General features: G+C 48.2%; 3 protein-coding genes across 4 annotated transcripts in view; 2 read left to right on the plus strand and 1 right to left on the minus strand.

Annotated features, from left to right (window-relative positions):
• The first annotated feature begins 410 nt into the window (after positions 1-410).
• LOC130583235 (WD repeat-containing protein WRAP73-like) lies at positions 411-5,161 on the plus strand. Its single transcript, XM_057382484.1, has 7 exons — positions 411-615; positions 1,174-1,308; positions 1,395-1,472; positions 2,722-2,827; positions 3,300-3,425; positions 4,126-4,317; positions 4,595-5,161. Exons 1-7 carry the CDS (start codon positions 496-498, stop codon positions 4,702-4,704), a joined length of 867 nt encoding a protein of 288 aa, XP_057238467.1. The 5' UTR covers positions 411-495; the 3' UTR covers positions 4,705-5,161.
• A 283-nt stretch (positions 5,162-5,444) lies between these two features.
• LOC130583236 (tumor protein p63-regulated gene 1-like protein) lies at positions 5,445-9,348 on the minus strand. Of its 2 annotated transcripts, XM_057382486.1 has the most exons (6): positions 9,116-9,348; positions 8,947-9,038; positions 8,253-8,429; positions 7,527-7,680; positions 6,597-6,822; positions 5,445-6,393 (listed from the first exon to the last, which is right to left on the minus strand). In XM_057382486.1, exons 1-5 carry the CDS (start codon positions 9,317-9,319, stop codon positions 6,628-6,630), a joined length of 822 nt encoding a protein of 273 aa, XP_057238469.1. In that variant the 5' UTR covers positions 9,320-9,348; the 3' UTR covers positions 5,445-6,393; positions 6,597-6,627. The 2 variants fall into 2 exon arrangements, with proteins under 2 accessions (XP_057238469.1, XP_057238468.1); XM_057382485.1 differs by having other exon boundaries at positions 5,445-6,822.
• Positions 9,349-12,815: 3,467 nt separating this feature from the next.
• Positions 12,816-17,516, plus strand: part of MEGF6 (multiple EGF like domains 6) — an 80,838-nt gene continuing 76,137 nt past the window's right edge. Inside the window, exons 1-2 of the mRNA XM_057382482.1 lie at positions 12,816-12,978; positions 14,306-14,440. Of these exons, the coding sequence (XP_057238465.1) occupies positions 12,893-12,978; positions 14,306-14,440 (221 nt within the window). The 5' untranslated portion in view covers positions 12,816-12,892. The remainder of the gene's footprint in view (positions 12,979-14,305; positions 14,441-17,516) is intronic.

Raw genomic sequence — 17,516 nt, forward strand, 5'->3', positions numbered from 1 at the left:
TAATGAACACTGTTGTGGAAGCTGTGGCTGCACCATCCCTGGAAGTGTCCAAGGCCAGTTTGGATGGGGCTTGGAGCAACCTGGGATGGTGGAGGATGTCCTTCTCCATGGGATGAGTTGAGTTGTAACATCCCTTCTGGTTCAAACTATTCTGGGATTCTGTGATCCTGTACTGGGCTTTAAGAAAATGAATTAGGCTTCCTGGATTTTTTGACTGATTCAGTGTGTTTTTTTGACTGATTCAGTGGTTCAGTGGTTTTTGACTGATTCAGTATGATTCAGTGTACTTTCTTAAGTAAAGCTGTTCATTTGAAGGTATAGAAACTTTTGTCTTTTCTGTAAGAAAAGATCCAGTGAATGCAATATGTATTACAAGAGGAAATATTTCTTTTGTTACTCTGGCATACAAAAAGCTCTTTTGTGTTTAACCTTGAAAGGTTAAAGCTGCACATTCTGTTAGCTTAGATGCAACAAGAATTCCTTGACGTATTTTAAATGGCTTTGTGGTTTTTTCTCTTTTGGGTGCAGCATTTTGACACTGAAACCCAGGATCTGTTTGGGATTGAGTGGGCTCCCAATGGCTGTGTGCTGGCAGCGTGGGACACATGCCTGGAGGTAGGAGGAAAAGCAGATTATTTTCTTGAAGAGTTCAAGTTGGTCTTTGGCCATCATGTATAAAAGCAGTAACTAAAACAATTAGTGTTTTAAATGTTTCTTTCAAACATTAAAGGGTGTGAATTAATTTTTGTTAAATTKCTTTTAACAATTTTAAAAGCTTTTGTTAAATATTACACTTGTGTTGGGGATGGGTGTCCTGTTCTGTCAACCTTCAATGACAGAAAATGATTTCTAATGTATCTTGCAAAAAACAAAAAAGGTGAACATTGCAGAAGCTGCTGTTGAAATAATGAAAGAATAATGGAAGAACAATAATGGAAGAATGTAAGAGTCTTCTACAGCTTTACTGACATTGCATTGCACAGTGATTTTACAGTTAATGAAAGTGCTCATCCAGAAAGAGAGCAATGAAGCCTCTTAACTCATAGATAACCATTTGTACCTTTGTATTTAACTTGCTGCATGTTAAAGAGGCAGATTTTGGGAGGGATGGTTTGCCTGCCTGTGGTTTTTAGCAGCACTGTTGTTTTTAGAGTGGCTCTGTTTGTGTTTCAGTACAAGGTGTTGCTGTACTCTCTCGATGGGCGGCTGCTCTCCTCCTACCGGGCCTACGAGTGGCCCCTGGGTGTCAAATCCATCGCCTGGAGTCCCAGCAGCCAGTTCCTGGCCATTGGCAGCTTTGATGAAAAGGTGGGAAATGTTTCCTGCCTCTTTTATCTAAACCTTTTGGAGACCTTTGCCCTAACAGTCTTCTCTTGCCATGCTTCCTGAGCCAGGTGCGTATCCTGAACCATGTGACGTGGAAGAAGATCACGGAATTTGACCATCCAGCAACCATTGCCAGCAAAAAAACTGTAAGTGTGGATCCCAAATCCKTGCAGTCGTTAGCAGAGYTTTGGTGCTGCTGTTTGTATCTGAAAGATGCTGATAAATCCATTTCATTCTGGAGATTTTGCTTTTCCCCCTGCACTAGGGTTTGGGAAATTGCATGACAAGCTGGAAATGTAACAAAAATGTGGGAATTCTTTCAAATTCAATGAACACGTGTCTGTGATCTGCTTGAGCAGTAATAGATTCTCAGGTGCTCCTGTCATGTGCCAGTGTATTTTGGTGTAGGTGGTGGCTGCATTACACATTGGGGTGTGGAAAGAAAACTGAACAGGAGAGATTTGTCTCAGCTTTATACAATTCCCAACTTCAAACAGTGCTGGAACTCAGATTTTCCATCCTGTGTGGACAGGCTCATCCAGCTCACCTAAAGAGCATTTCCTGGAACATCAGTCAGCAAAGATTTTTATCCTTTATACCTGTACCTGCAAGGCCTGGCAGATTCTGAGCCATTGGTGCAGAGCTGCTGTTCCCAAAATCTTGAGCTGATCTCATCGCTTAAGGTAACAAGAACAGTGTTGAGGGACTGCACAGACCTCCTGGAACAATTTGTGTGTGTGGACTATAATTCTGCAATATTCACATGACTCTGGTGATGCCTCTCAATCAGAAGCAAGGCATGAGACATTAAAGCACCTCAGCAAAGCTTTCACAGCTGAAAAACGCCTTTACTTCCAGTTAGGTGTAAAATATGTCATGGAAAACAAATGGGAATAGCTCTGTTAATCTCCACTACACAGAGAGGAATTGCAGTTGGTGTGTTTTATCCTGGTGCTTGTGTTTGGGAATATGTTTCAGGCACACTGAAATATTTTTGCTGTTTTTCTTCTGCAGTGCTGCACTGGGTTTGCATTTGTTTATGATAGAAGCCAATTAAAGATTTTTGGTTGCAAAAATGAGATTCGTGTTCCCACTGTAATGGGGATTATTTATTTTGCTTTAATGAATGAGGTGCACTCCTTCAGACCTCTTCTTCGTAGATTTCAAGATTTTTGTATTTGTTGCAGGAGTGTTTTTCTGATCATGTCCCATGATTCAGTGGGAATGCTGGATTTTATATCTGCCTGCTAAAGCCCTTTTCCTCTGTTGATGAACCAGGGGATGCTGAGATGTAATAAATGTGCAAATGAGTCAGTGGGATGTGGGTATTTGGTTACAGTCCATGTTCAAACTTTCCAAGGCCCTTCTGTAGAGCTCTCACTTGTTTCTTTGTAGATTGTGTATAAAGAAGTGGAGAAATCCCCAACTGTTGATACAGAGAGATTTTCTTTTTCACCATCAAGAACATTGGATAGTTCTCTCTTCAGCACAAAGAGTAAATGTAAGCCAAATTTTACTCAAATGAGACACTTGAGTTTGCCTTGGGAAATTTTTCTATAAATAAACATTGTAGGTGAACTCTGCCCCTTGGATGGTGGAACAGATCCTCTGATGTTCTCAAGGGCAGTAAAAATCAGTCTCAGTGTTTGTGGCACTGTAAATCACCTTTGGTTAATTCTGTTTGAAATATTAGTTCAAAGGTAGTAGAAAAATTAATCTTTCCTCATTTTCCTGATTTAATCTCAGTCTTGCCTGGATTTCCAGCCTTTCCTTTTCTGTCTAGGAGGGCAGGAATAGTAGTAGGATAGCTGTGTGAAGATGTGAAAGCTTAAAGCAATTGAAATTTTGATTGGAATATCTTGGAGAAGAGTAAAATATGGTCCTGTCACTTCAGAGATGAGGGGTTTTAGCTGCATTTAAATGCATTGTCCATCCAGGCTCACTGAGTGAAGTACTTTTATTTCCTGTTCCAGATGACATTTCCCAGGTGCCCGTTTCTTTACAGTACATCAAACCCGTTGCTGACAGGGCAAATCCCAAAGTGGGAGTTGGGATGTTGGCCTTCAGTGCAGATAACTGTTTCCTGGCAACCAAAAATGGTAAGTTCCGACTGCCCTGCCTTACAGGGGAAACCATGTGGCACGTGGGGGGTTTCCTTAACAGAAATGATCCTTTGCACTATAAAAAGAGTCATGGCCCAGTAAAATCAGCTCTGATGTGAGATATGTAACCCAAGAGGAAACCCAGCCTGTCTTCCTAATGTGTGTCAACTGTTGTGAGCTGCCAGAAGTGCTGATCAGGGCATGAACTCAGCCTTGGCTCTGTATTTAATGAAAATAGCAGGGTTTTATATTTCTTCAAGTTTGTGTGAGCTCATTGTATTGAAAATGAAAATCTTCTCACACAAATCTTCTCACAGCCTGGGTCTCTTAAAAGGCAGAATTCTGTACAACCTATAGCAAGGGAAATTCTGATTACCTAAATAGTGAAAGTCATTGAATAAATGTTCCATTTTTCCCTTTGATGGTTTTGAGGGGTTGTTCATGTCTGGATGCCAAAGCTCTGGGTCAGGTGCAAAACCCATCAGACTTAATTTCATAAAAGCCAGGGAGATGGACTAGGTCATTTTTACCTTTTTTTTTTTAATATTTCCGTGGTAAAACTGAAGCTTCTGCTTGGCAAAACTCAAGTGGCAGTAACCTAAAAGTTTGTCTTGTATTTATGTTTGTTAATGTCCATTAAAAAAAAACGAACAAGTGTTATCTTTCAGCTATCACACGATTGCTACTTCCTCTACAGATAACATTCCCAACGCTGTGTGGATTTGGGACATCCGGAAGCTGAAGCTGTCGGTGGTGTTGGAGCAGCTGTGCACCATCCACTATTTCCAGTGGGATCCCTGCCAGCCCCGCCTGGCTGTGTGCACAGGCACCAGCAGAGTGTACCTGTGGTCCCCAGCTGGCTGTGTGGTCGTGCAGGTGCCTGGGGAAGGTGAGRMMCTTCAGCAGCTGCTTTGTGACARAATTATTCTATTTATAAACAGAGCYAARCRTGGAAATAGCTCAGGTGTKTTCTTGGAGCTGCTTAAAAATGGGTGTTTTCACACCCATTATGAACTCCATTTGAGGAGTTCATAACGAGACACAGCAAATGTCTCAAGGCCAGCACAGGGCCAACAGGGATTTGTGTGGCTGATTCCAGCTGTCTTTTCCTCCAGCAGGAGGATGGGCTGCCAGCTCCTTGCTGACACACTGATCTCTTCCTGCAGGTGACTTCCAGATCATGTCTCTCTCCTGGCATTGCAGTGGTGACTCCATGGTGCTCGTGAGTAAGGACAACTTCTGTGTGTGTTACTTGGAAGGAGAAGAGGTAAAATAAAAAGAACTAAAATGCATTAAAAGTGCTCCCAAGTCTGAGGAAGAAAGAGGAAAGGAGTCAAAACCTATTGCCCAGTCTGAAGTGTTTGTATTTATAAGTTATTTATTTGAAGGAGCTCCAAGCTCAGTGTGTGAAATACTGTGACTGTATTTGAATGAAGCAATGTAGCAAGTGAAATATATCGGGAATGAGTCTCTATTGCAAGAAAACCTGAGTATTGATGGAGTTGAACATCTCTTTTTCAACTCTGAACCCTTATTTTCTAAGACTGTAGCTCTGTGTGTATATAATGTATAGCTATTATTTAAATTTTCTATTTCCAATAAATATTTTGATAGTTACAAACTATAAATCTGCACCTCTGCACTTCAAAGTCTGTTTCAATGTAATAGATGATGTGATGATGTAGTGATTTGTCTCAGCACAAGGAAACTGTTACTTGCACACAAATAATATGACAGTAACTGTGCCTGGACCACCGTGGTTTTATTATATGGAATCTACCAGAGGGATCACAACTGACATTTCTGGATGCTGAATTACAGGTAACTGAAATGGGAGGTTTTGTCCCAACTCTGGTGTCAAATGGGAGTGAATGGTTTGGCAGGGAAGAAGCAGTTGGATATTCTTCCTTCTTACCAAGGAGGGAGCCTCTTGTTTAGGAATTTACTGGATATTTTTTTCTTTTGCTACTTAATTTCACAGCCTCAGTCTCCAGAAAATGAAGAACAAAGACCAAATAAGAGTTTAAATTCAACTTTACTGCAAGGTTAATGAACATGGAACAGATAACTTAAAAAAAGGTATGGAAAAGGGCAATGCAGCTTGGAAAGCCAGAGTCAGGATGGACTGCAACAGGAGTTTCACAAACACTCACCTACATCAAGGTCAAAAAAACCCCACCACGCAGCACAGTGTTTATCCAGCAGATAAATGCTCTGATGAAAGGGCATGGAGACAAGGTCATGCACAAGGAAAAAGCTTGTTAGAGTCACCTCCTGAGCAATTTCAGCTGTAATCTCCTGGACTGCTCTGAATTTCATCCCTGGATGAAAGGTTCAGTGCAGGAAGGTATGAACCAAGGCTGACACACAGTGCTGGAAGTTTTCTCTGTCTGCATTAAAAAGTCCTGGCCCAAACTAGAGTAGATTAAGAAAAATGGCTGAGTATCCATCTAACCAAAATAGAATTCCTTCTTAGTTTTACAAAGAACAGCTTTGAAGGCAAACGTGTTTGTGAGGCTTTTGGCAATGTTCTCTCACAACAGTCTTTATTCTGTGGCTGCAGCAAAGAAACTGAAGTAGAAAGGAAGTTCCAGTAGGTTCTTAGAGGGATTTTTACAAGAAGCTCATAAATGCATACTCAGAGTTCACAAACTGCTGCTGAGCAGGTGGAACAGTGCAGCTTTAGCAAAAGCCAGCAAATACTGTTAAAGACTGACTGACAGCTTTAAAAATTCCTAACAGGCATTAACCAGAACACTGAGATCATGGTGATTGTGTTAAGAGGAATTGCTGTTCCAAAGCAGTCCCAAGCACACTAGAGGATTTGACACCACACACAGGGATACAGCAGGGCCGTGGCACAAAGGTTCTGCTGTCCATTGGGGTTTTTAGCAGGTTCCAATGGCACTTCATGGACAGGGAAGAACAGGCACTGGGACACGGAACACACCATTGCTCCTTCACCCTGCACAAGGACCAGTGAGGGCTGTAAATCGGGTACAAAATACAAGACTGACACCACCCTGTGTCTGCTTCAAATCCAACCTGTGCATTCCCCAAACAACCAGGAGCTGTCCTACAACCACCTCATTTCCTTCCCCCAACAACTTGGCTTTCTCACGTGCTCTGCCCTCAGCACCCGCTCCCTGGGCACCACCAGCAACTCACTTGCCCTTGAACAGAGGACAGGCAAGGGGGTTTAAAATCCAATTTTGCCTCTTGTCATGGAGTAGCCCAGCTTGGCCTCGTTGTTGATGAAGGACATCAATCCCAGGTAGGTCTCGATGAGGATGGGCCGTTCCAGCACCAACACCCCATTAGTGCTTCCAGGCACTGGGCCCTCCTTGTGGGCTTTCTTCACAGCCTGGATCAGCTGCGTTTGAAAGTTTTCCAGCTGGAAGAAAAGAAATCACCTTGCTTTTCCATTGCTTTACAGACTATTAAGACAAACTGCTGCTGATAGGGAATRGTGAAGGATTAGCATTAAAGCTGTAGCTGTCAGGATTTTATGTTCTGGTATTTAACCTCAATGATTCAGGTCATTTCACACAGGACACTACTGATGTGTGACTTAAATGKGCTGGATGGGTAAAGATGTATCAGYGACCAAGTGTTTATTTCTGACTGTGGTTCTGCCCTGATCACTGATGTGTGACACTTAGTGTAATAATTTTAGGAAAACCTTCAGAGGGAAGCATTTATTACAAGAAAAACTGAGCACCACCTCAGTGAAAGTTTTCAGTGAGTAATTAAGCCAGTGTTAATTAGCTGGCAGCCCTAGATGAAAAGCCCATCAGCCTGCCAGGCAAGCAAGAACAGGAACAAGCCAAGATCCATTTGCTTTTGGGTTTTACAGGACTTTCCACCTTCAGAAGTTTAGGCTTCCTCTGTGTTTCAATTATGGTTGGCTGGAAAAAGTTGCAGTGGGGCCACCCTGCAAGTCAAAATTTACAGACGGGGGAGATGCAGCACCCAGCTCTGAGTTCCATCTCTGCTGTAACTGATTTTGATTTACTCCTGTATTGCTTCAAAATAATTTAAGTTGGGTCTACCCATGAGCTCAGTGAGCTGCTTGAAGCTGAAAAGACCATTCCTTACCCTGCACAGGGATGAGATCTTCTCGTCAGCATCTGCCATGGGGTGCTCAGTGAAGGTCACATAGGGGATGTTGGTGGACCAGGGGTTCCATCTGTTGATGAAGGAAGCGCGGCTTTGCTTGTCCCACTGAATGCGGATACCGACACCTTCCCTCCTGACAGTGGAGAATGAACAGGGTAAGACTTCCCAGTCCTTGAGGCAAGATTAACTAAAAATATTCTGTCTGAAAAAGACCTACTTGAAACTGGAAGCTGAAATATAAGTGATAGTAAATTTTACTGGAGGGAGGAAATGCAAGAATTCAGCCCCTGAAATGTGAAAAGGGACATTCTTATGAGCTGAGAGCAAGAAGGTGAAGCTTCCTGGACATGTGGCACAGCATGGCCACCCTTCACAGCCTGTGACAAGGGCCTGACATTCACAGCTTTCTCATCACACTGAGGTGGTACTACTGCTACATACTGCATTATGTAATAGTGATGAGCTTCTGCTCCCAAATCTACTCATCTTATCTTGAAAGCCCTTGAGCAACTCCCTGTTTGTGCAGCTACTGACCATCCCAGCAAACCAGCAGCTACCCTGAGGTCTTCTAATGAAGCTTCAGGAATTGTTTGCAAAGTTAAACAAGCAAAAGGAAAAATTCTCAGACCTTTCCAGTGCTCAGAATGACAGCTCATACTGTTCCTGATAACTGTGCAAGACTTACAAGTGACTGTGGCTGCTTACTTGTTCAGAGATTTGGGTGGGAACTCGAACTCCCCCACAGAGATGGTGTCCACGGCGCTGAGGGCAATCCTTGTCACATGCTGGCACTGCAGGCTGATGAAGTTGTACTTGCAGACCAGGAGGGACCAGTCTGTGATGAGGACAAGACGCTCCTTCTCGTTGTTCCAGTGGTCGATTCTGGGAAGAGAACATGACTGAGCTTTAGTAGTTTTGACTCCTGGCTTGAAACACTCAACAGCTTGGCAGACAGACGAGGTGGTGAGGAGAACAAATCTCAAGTCTTAGCACTGCTGTATGTTCTGTTACAGCCTTTGCTTTGCATCAGCAGGGCAAATGCAGGGCTGAGCGTCTGTGCCTCGCTGCACACACGTGGCTTTGGGTCAGTTTGTTAAAGCTACCTTGGTGCTTTACTGGAAGAGTGAGTTCTCTGGGGGATTGGATTTTGTAAGGTGTTAATTGGGGAGCGTTGGTCTGTATCTGGAGGGCTGGGTTATACACAAATAATGAAATAATGATGGCTGCGGTCAGCCTGGGCCACTCCGGGCCTTGTGTGTGCGTTAATATTCCCAGATTTAATAGAGAAAAGCGCTCTGGGATATGCAGCTCTGCCCCAAGCCTGCGGGGCCGAGGCTGCCCTGGCTCTCATCTCTCCTCTCCCGGCACCAATCCCATCCCATCGCGCCGCGGAACTCACTCGGTGAGCAGCCACACGCTCTGCACCTCGCCGTCCTCGGCGGGCAGCACGACCACCCGTATCTCGCTCACGGCCTGCTCGATGGTGCCGGGCTGCGGGGGGAGAAGGCAGAGGTCAGGGGGTGCGGGCCGATGGCCGGGGCCACCCCTGCCTCCCTCCCGGAGCGCACCCGGAACACGAAGTACTGGCGGAGGCGGCCGGCGCGGCCCGCGGTGCGGACACTGAGCGGCCGCAGCGTCTGCCGGGGCGGCGGCGAGGCCGCTTCGAAAGGCGGCCCGGCTCCTCCCGGCACCAGCGTGGCTGCCCCGGGACTGCCCGGGCTGCCGGGGCCGCCGGCCGGGCCGGACTCGTCCGCGTCCCGCAGCTGCAGCATCGCGGCGGCGCCGGGGGTGCGCTCCGAGCCTTCCGGGGCGGAGCGGAGCGGAGCGGGCGGAGCGCTGGGGGCCGCCTCCAGCTCTGCTCTGCTCTGCTCTGCTCGGCTCTGCCCCGTGCCGGGCCGGGAGGCGGCACTGCAGCCGCGCCCGGGGTGCTCGGCCGGTACCCGGGCAGAGCCCGCCCGCCGGGATGCGGGATGGGGGGTACGGGATGGGGGTACGGGATGCGGGATGGGGCGCGGGATGCGGGATGGGGCTACGGGATGCGGGATGGGGCACGGGATGCGGGATGGGGGGTACGGGATGCGGGATGGAGTACGGGATGCGGGATGGGGTACGGGATGCGGGATGGAGTACGGGATGCGGGATGTGGGTACGGGATACGGGATGGGGTACGGGATGCGGGGTGGGGTGCGGGATGGGGTGCGGGATGCGGGATGGGGTACGGGATGCGGGATGGGGTACGGGATGCGGGATGGGGTACAGGATGCGGTACAGGATGCGGGCACAGCAGCGCTCTCCGCTCCGCTGGCCCCGTGTGTCGCCTGTTGTCATCGTCGCACACAGGGGGCTGTACAAAGTGCTGGGTGCTGTCACTATCGCTTKCCCTGTATCTGTTACCGGCTGGGATCGCTGTCATACGCAGGGCTGTGCCAGTATCAGGTGCTGTCACCGTCAGACACGCTGCTTGTACGAGATACCGTCACCATCACGGCTGTACCACRTCCTGGGTGCTGCCACCATCACACAACAAGGCTGTAAAAAGTGGTGGGTGGCATCATTATCACTTGCCCAGAGCTATATCAGGTACCAGACGCCATCACTGTCACACACTGGGGCTGTGCAGGGTGGTGGGTGCTGTCACCACCCCTGCCCAGAGTTGTATCAGGTACAGGTGTCATTGCTGTCACACATCTGGGGCTGCACAAGGTACCAGGTGCCACCGCTGTTGCACACCCAGATGTATGAGGCTGTCAGCTCTGCTGTTGGTTTTCAGGGCTAAGACAAACACACGTCACATCACATATTGTGGGAAACCCAGGGCTCAGCCAACATAATGCTCTGCTCTGCCCAGGTGGTCTGGAGAAGGACTCTGATGTACCCACAAAGGAACAAGRTTTGTGGGTCTAGAGAGGCCAGGCAGAGCTGCTGTGAAGCAGATCTGGGTCAGATGTGTAGAGATCATTAAATATCATCAGGACAGAGCTTGGGAAGGTACAGGAGCAGTGTGGGATAGGGGCAGGACCGTCCATGGAGAGCCCTGGCGCCCATATCACATCCAGCACGCCTGATAGCAAAGATTAAATAATGCTGGGGAATGAATGGCACGTTAATGTTTCAGTTTCTGTGGTCTCGGGCATGACTGCAGATATTAACATCAGTATTTATGGAACTGTATCATATCTTGGATCAYTTTCAGGGCTGTTTTACCCGGAGCCAGAGGATGACATCCTCGGCAGGCGGCTGTGCTGGGAAATKATACAAAAATTGAAAACATACTAAATTGACTACACAGACAGGGTTGGGTTTCAGACATCTGTCTTTCACATGTGTCCCACGAATTCCCTGCTGTGCTCTCCTCAGCCCTTGCTCACACAGGCCTCTTTAGGTGGGAAACCTCACTGCTGGCTTTAAAGAAGATCTGCAGGGCTGACTTTATGCTTGCTCACTCCTCAAAGTGCAGCTTTTCCCATCAGGGCATCCCTGCTCTCCCCGAGCAGCCTGGCCAGGGTGGCTGTGGCTGGGAAAGCAGCCGTGCCAGGCCAGCCAGGACCCTGCAGTGAGCTGTGTGACAGCCTGGATTGTCACCTGAGGCAGAGTGGGAGCAGTGGCCGGACCCATCTGTCCCCATCCTTGGCCTCGAGCCGTGTCCTGGAGAGGGAGCCCAACTCCCAGCTCTGCCCACTGGGAGGAATCCCTGGAAGCCTAACTGGGAGCAGCCTCTTTCCGACTGTTAGAAAAGTCCTAACCTTTTAATTCCGGACAGGAAAACAGAGGCCTGTATTTATTGTATCCTGGAGCTCTCTTTGTTGTTATAAAACATCTTTATGTAGCTGCCTTTCTTCTCGAGGAAGAATAAAGGATGTTTTCTTCCCATCCGTTAGGCTTGGCTGATATTTTACTGCCAAGTGGAAGCATTAACCCCCTTCACCTGCTCYTTTCCCTGATCTGAGGCATTTATGGCACTGCTGTGACCCTGAAAGAATTCTGATGTAAGGAGCAGCTGCCTCAGGTTTTTTTCAAGAGCCAACAGCTTTTTGGGGCTTTAGTCTTGATTAATAGTTGTCCTTCAGCTGCAAAATATGTCCTCGAAACAATCCCAGCCTTCTTCCAAACCTTCTTATCCTGCTTCTGTGATGGAAATCAGCCCCTGCCACAGGCCAGGTGAGCCCTGATGTGTCCTGGGGCATCTCAGGGGTGCCTGACTGCTGCTCTGGTTCCTCCTGGCCCTGAGAAGGGTTTGCTGACAGATATCTGAGAGGTTTAGTGCAGCATCCTTGCTCTGCTCTCCTCCTCCCCATGCCACTGTGCTGGCTGCTGTGTGCAGYTGGAGATGTCCCTGCCAGCAGAATTTCCTTGGGAAGCGATCGATTTTGTTATCTCTTGGAGTGCATGGGGAAGATTGAATCTCTGTGGGATGTTCTAAGAGCTGCTGGGAAAGGGATTTGGGGTGGTGTRTCCGCAGCAGGCCTTGGGTAATGTGGAAGAGCTGCTTGTGCAGAAACAGCCCCGAAGCACCGCTGCTCCATCCCTGCGAGCAGGGCCTCCCCCTCCTCTGCTCGGGGCTGGGCACAGCYCGTGGGAGGGATTTCTGACTGACAGCGAGGAAAGAGGCAAGAGAGCATGTGAGGGAAAGGAGCTGGACCTGGGAAAGGCAGGGGGAAGTTTTGTTACTCGCGTGAAGCGCAGGGAAGCCGCTCTGGTGTGTGCGCAGTGAGTTGGAAGGTGTGGAGCTGTGGAAGGAGGATGCCTCCACCTCTGCGGATGGAGTGAAGGAGCACCCTGCCTGCTGCAGGAAAAGCCCCYGGGATGTGAGATTCGCCTGCCAGAAAAGCACCCCTCCTTTTTCCTTCCCCTCGTCAATGGCTGGATTTGAGTACCTTGGGAAAGGGATCGCAGCTCCGGAGCAGCTCAACCCACATGGGGCTGCACTGCTGGGCACAGCTCGGCTCTTGTGAGCCCTCGGCTCCTCGAGCTTTGTCAGGAAGCAAATCCCAGAAGGAAAAGTCACTTCGATGCATTTCACTGCGAGCAAACGAGCATGAATAGCCAGGTTTGGTTTGGAGAAAACTGCAACCTGCATTGTAATTTCCTACGGAGTGAAGAAACTCTCTGAGCGGAGAGGAAGCATCCAGGAATGATAAATCCGCTCTTCCCCTGCGAGGATTCCCGATAGCTTTGTCCTTTTGCAAGGAGAGACACCGGCAAGTTGGGAGCAAGAGGCAGCAGAAGCCTGGCAGGAGGAGGAGGAGGAGGAGGAGGAGGAGGAAAAACCGCTGAGCCGTGTTGGAGGAGCTGCGGAATTCCCGGGGCAACCTCTGGAAGCACCTGGAGGGAGAGGAAAAGCTGCGATGGAGCTTCCTGCCGTGGCACTGTCACTCATTGTGGCGCTGCGAATGTCTCCGCTGGCTGCCGGSAGCAAACTGCAGCCCCACATGTGAGTAGGAGGAAAGAATTCCGGAGGGGTTTTTGTCGGGCGGTGAATGGGAAAAGCAGGMGCCAAATGCAGTGTTTTCAAATCAAGGGTGAAGCGAGGAGCAGAGTGAAGGGGTAGGGGGAGGAAGGTGTTGTGTGTTTTTTTATTTACTAACAGATGTGCAAAAAGGGGAATGGAAAATTGAAAACCTGGATAAWCTTTGCYTGTTGGAGGGAAATCCTTGGTTTCACTGAAATGCTGCTGTTGTGAGAGTGTGAGAGATGATTCTTGWGTGAATACTTTGCCCTTTCTTCCCAGACTTTTACTTCACTTCACGAATCTTTCTTATTCCACGTCCCTTCCTGTCCGCTGCTGTTACTCCAGCAGCACGTAGGCTGCTCTTTTTAATTACATTTTACAGTTACAGTTTGGTGTTAATCATTTGGCTGCTCTGGAAAACTTCCTTGCAAATTTGGCCTCCTGCCAGAAGATGGTCTCTCAGAGCCAGGGGATCACTGTAATTCCCTTTGTCCCTGAAGCCAGTGTGGTGGGGGACATGAACTCCAAGCTGCCCTCCCCGAGGGGTTTAACTCTTCATAAAAAGGGGCTCCTTTAGCAGGTAAAGTTTTTGCAAAAAGCAGCTTTTTCTCCTGACATCAGGGTTTTGTTCTCGTGCCCTGACAGTTACTTTCAGGACTTCTTGGATRAGGCACTGGAGCAGAGCCCTGTGCCAGCACCCCGGGGTTGGAATCAAGCGGCCCAGCGCAGTTGGATCCCAGCTCCCACCTCTAAGCTTCACTGCATCCAAATTATTTTCACTTCTTTTATAGCAAGTATCTCTGAGAAAACTCTGTGTCGCTTTGGAAGAGTTGGAAGCAGCAGAAGCAGCCCCCAGCACTCAGTGGCTCATGGAGTCAGGGACACATGTCTCTCTCCTCATCCTTAGTCAAACTCACTGCCCTGTGTTTGGAGAAAGAGTTAGGATTAGAGAAGAAACAAAAYGCTGATAACATTTGATATCACAAAATATGATATTTTCCTTATTTTCCTACTGCATTCTGTAAATTTCTTTGACTTTTTGGAATTAGCCTGGCAGCCCTTTGCTCTGAATGAGCAAGAAACCACCCCTGTGGCTGCTYGACCTGGCACCATTTCTTTTCCCTGCAGCGCTTGAACTCATCGAGGAGGTGAATGCTGGGGGTTAGGGGGTTACCCAAGCCCTTCCTGCCCTGTCAACAGGAAATTCAGGCAGTGGGAGCGCTGCACCCTTCACAGCCATGACCCCCTTGATCCCTCTGGATCCCTCTGGATCCTTGCTCCCCTCACACCTTTAATTTCTCCGTCCCAGGCCGAATGTCTGCGCGGAGCAGGAGCTGGGGATCGTGGGGCTGCGGCAGCCGTGTGTCCAGGCACTGACCCGGGCTGTCAAGGTGTGGAAGCAGGACTGCAGGGGCCAGAGATGGTGCACGGGCTATGAGAGGAGGTAAGTGTCCTTCCCTCTGCCTTTTGTTGCTCTTTGTGGGGTGAAGAGTGATTCTCACTCAGCAGCAGCAGCAGGGAAATGAGTCTGCTGCTCGCTAGCAGTGGCTGCACAGCTGTGGAGGGCTGGGGACAGCCCATCCTGCTCCCCTGGCTGTGCTCTGGGGTGGGAAACAGCCTTGGGAATGGCTTGGTGGCCTCCAAAGAGTCTCAGTGATGAGAAAGTGTGGCTGGGACTCACCTGGATGCCCCACAGCTCTCAAAGGAAAGAGGAGGAAACACTTTCAAGGAAGCCCTTGGCACCTGGCTAGGGGGAGGTGTCCTTTCCTGTGTCAGGAGGTTAAAACGAGATGATCTTTTAGGTCCTTTCCAACCCAAACCGTTCTGTGATTCTGTGATTCTGTGATTCTGTGATTCTGTGATTCTGTGATTCTGTGATTCTGTGATTCTGGTCATTTACCGGTTGATATGAGCAGTTCCATGAGCAAAGATGTGGCAGAGCTCCAGCACAAACTGGCTGTAAGGAGCCGAGCTACTTCACTGGATATTTTTCTTGTCTACAAGCAGGAGACCGCGAGGGTTTTGTAAACTCTTTGTGCATCTTGCTGGAAGGGCTTTGGGTTCAACCTGGTATTTCTGTCATGCTCAGAGTTTTTAAGCTGTGATGGAATTCCTGAAGAGAAGGCCTATCCATTGCTTTTATTCCAAAGCAGCTTTGTCCTCATGGTGGGCTGTTTCYCATCTTTGGACGATGTGTGACATCTGTTTTCTATGAACCAGCCACGTTAATGAAATGATTTATTCCCATCACGTGCACTGTTCCTGTATCTCTAGATGTCTCTTCCTCAAAGTGCCAAAGGTGGGAGCCCAGGCAGAAGGCTCTGCAGAAGGAAGGCTCTGAACACGTGTTACAGCACAAATAATGAACTTTTCTTACCTTCCCAGCAGCCAAACTACAACGTGCCCAAGYTGCTTCCATCCTCCACCTGCTTTTCCGGCCCCATTAGGCAGTTACAAGCCTTTACAGCAWAATAATGATAGCTGTCCTTTCAAAGAAACATCTTGGACTCCAGACAGCTTTTAAATCCTGACTTTAGGAATTCCTCCTAACCTGTAATTGCCAGTAATTACTCTGGTGATGAGATCTGTGTCGCGGTAACAAAGGAGCAAACAGAGTCTGACTCTTGGCTGTGTTTTCAGGGAAGGCTTTGAAAGGATGGGTGCTCTGTCTGCCTCTACTTCAAAGGCTGGGAGCTCTTCAGCCCCAGCARTCCCTTCAGCTCTTTAAAGGATGGGTTTGACATCACAAATCAAGGGACTGAAATGAAATAAATTTCTGCTCTGCTTTGTTACAAATATCAGAACACCCAATGCTAAAACTCTGTTCTGATGGAAATGCAGAGGGGAAGCCAGTGAGGGATTTCACCCCAGGAATTGTGAAAGCCAGRCAGAGAAAGGACTATCAGCAGAACATTCCTTGGGCAAGGTTTTGTCCCACACCCCCTCTCTCTACACTTCTGGGAGTTCCTATCACAGCGAGCTTTTCCAAGAGCTGGGAGCTCTCCTGCCAAGTTCCCTTGTGCCAGGCAGCCGAGGCAGTGGAGCGCGCGGTGTCGGCGCTCGCAGGGACTCTGGAGCTGCTCCAGTTGGACCAGGTCTGGCAGCATGAGGCTCAGGAAATGTATTCACAACTCCAGGATCTGGCCTGAAATTGGCCTCGATGCTTTTGAGTTCCTGGAGGCAACTGGGAAAACCAACATCTGCTCAGCTGGAGCATCCTCGGGCTGCGCTGCTTCGTGTTCCTGCTGAAGGGGTGAGCGTGCTCCTGACTCTGCAGCTTCCCAGTAATGACAGCAGGTAGCTTTGCTCAGCCTGCCATAACCAAGCTTGAAGGAATCACAGCGCTATCCCCGAGGGGCTGGAAGGGCATTTTCAGCAGCAGGACACAGCAGGATTTCCTGGGTTCTGTTAGTTCTGGCTCATTCTGTTTTCTGTGCCTTAAAACGCAAAAGAAACACTGAAGATAAAGTATCTCCTGTGTGGCTCTTTCCCATCTGCAGCACCCAGAGACCCAGTCACAATATTTGCTTTTCCTTGAGACCCACCTGGACCAGCTACAGGGTTTGGAGTGTCCGACAGAGCTGCCCAGGARGGTGGCACTAAGGCTGCTTAGGGAAGCTCTGATCTCTCCTACATCACTATTTCTGCCTTTTCCTCCCCATTTCTGAGCCTTCTTGTCAGGTTCACACCACACTGCATCCATCACCTCCCCTTCTCCATCCTGGACAGAGCTCCTGGTACCAGGGGGATCCTGGTGGGCTGGAACCTGTGAATTGCTTTCTCAGCTGCTCCTGGAACACAACARTTTCCTTCATAATTTGTTAACAGCTCATACAATACCAAAAAAAAAAAAAAAAAAGGAATTGGTATCTGCCTTTATTTTTCTCAGCTGTGCTTCCACGTGCTGGTTGGCACGCAGGAGTCACTGATTTCCTTCCCAGGAATTAACGGTTCACCGTTATTTGGGGTTTTTTTTTTTTGTAGGAACATTCAGACAAAATCAAACAACTCGACTGAGTTAGGATAAATATTTTCAGTGGACATGCACAACACATCTGCTGTGCCAAATATTTGTTGTTGTTTGCCTGATTCTCTTTGGTGGAGCAGTTTCATGTTCTGCCAACGGGGCTTTTTTAAAAATCACCTTCAGAAGTATTATCTATGTTTCGATTCTCACAAACACACAACGCCAAATTTCCGGGCAAAAAATGTGTCGCTTTTATTTATTTACGCTTCAGATCAGTCCCTGCTTTACTCCCCCAGCTCCCACCCTGGAGGGAACTACTGGGAGTAGTTAAAGGGACCCTCAGTGTTTCCTGCCAAAACACAGCCTTGCTGTGCCCAACACAATTCTTGGAGTAGTTTGGTGCTGCCTTCACAATTTTGATGATTTTTTAAGCTCATCAGTCCCTTAGAGATACCTGCTCCTGCTCACTAAAGCAGAAATACCTGTTCTTAAAATTTACATTTGCTTTGAGATCAAGAAGTGTAAGAGAGGAGCTCAGAGCTGTGAAAGAAGC

This window comes from Malurus melanocephalus, unplaced genomic scaffold, assembly GCF_030028575.1.
Source record: "Malurus melanocephalus ecotype Western Australia unplaced genomic scaffold, MMel_1.1 scaffold_569, whole genome shotgun sequence".
NCBI lineage: Eukaryota > Metazoa > Chordata > Aves > Passeriformes > Maluridae > Malurus > Malurus melanocephalus.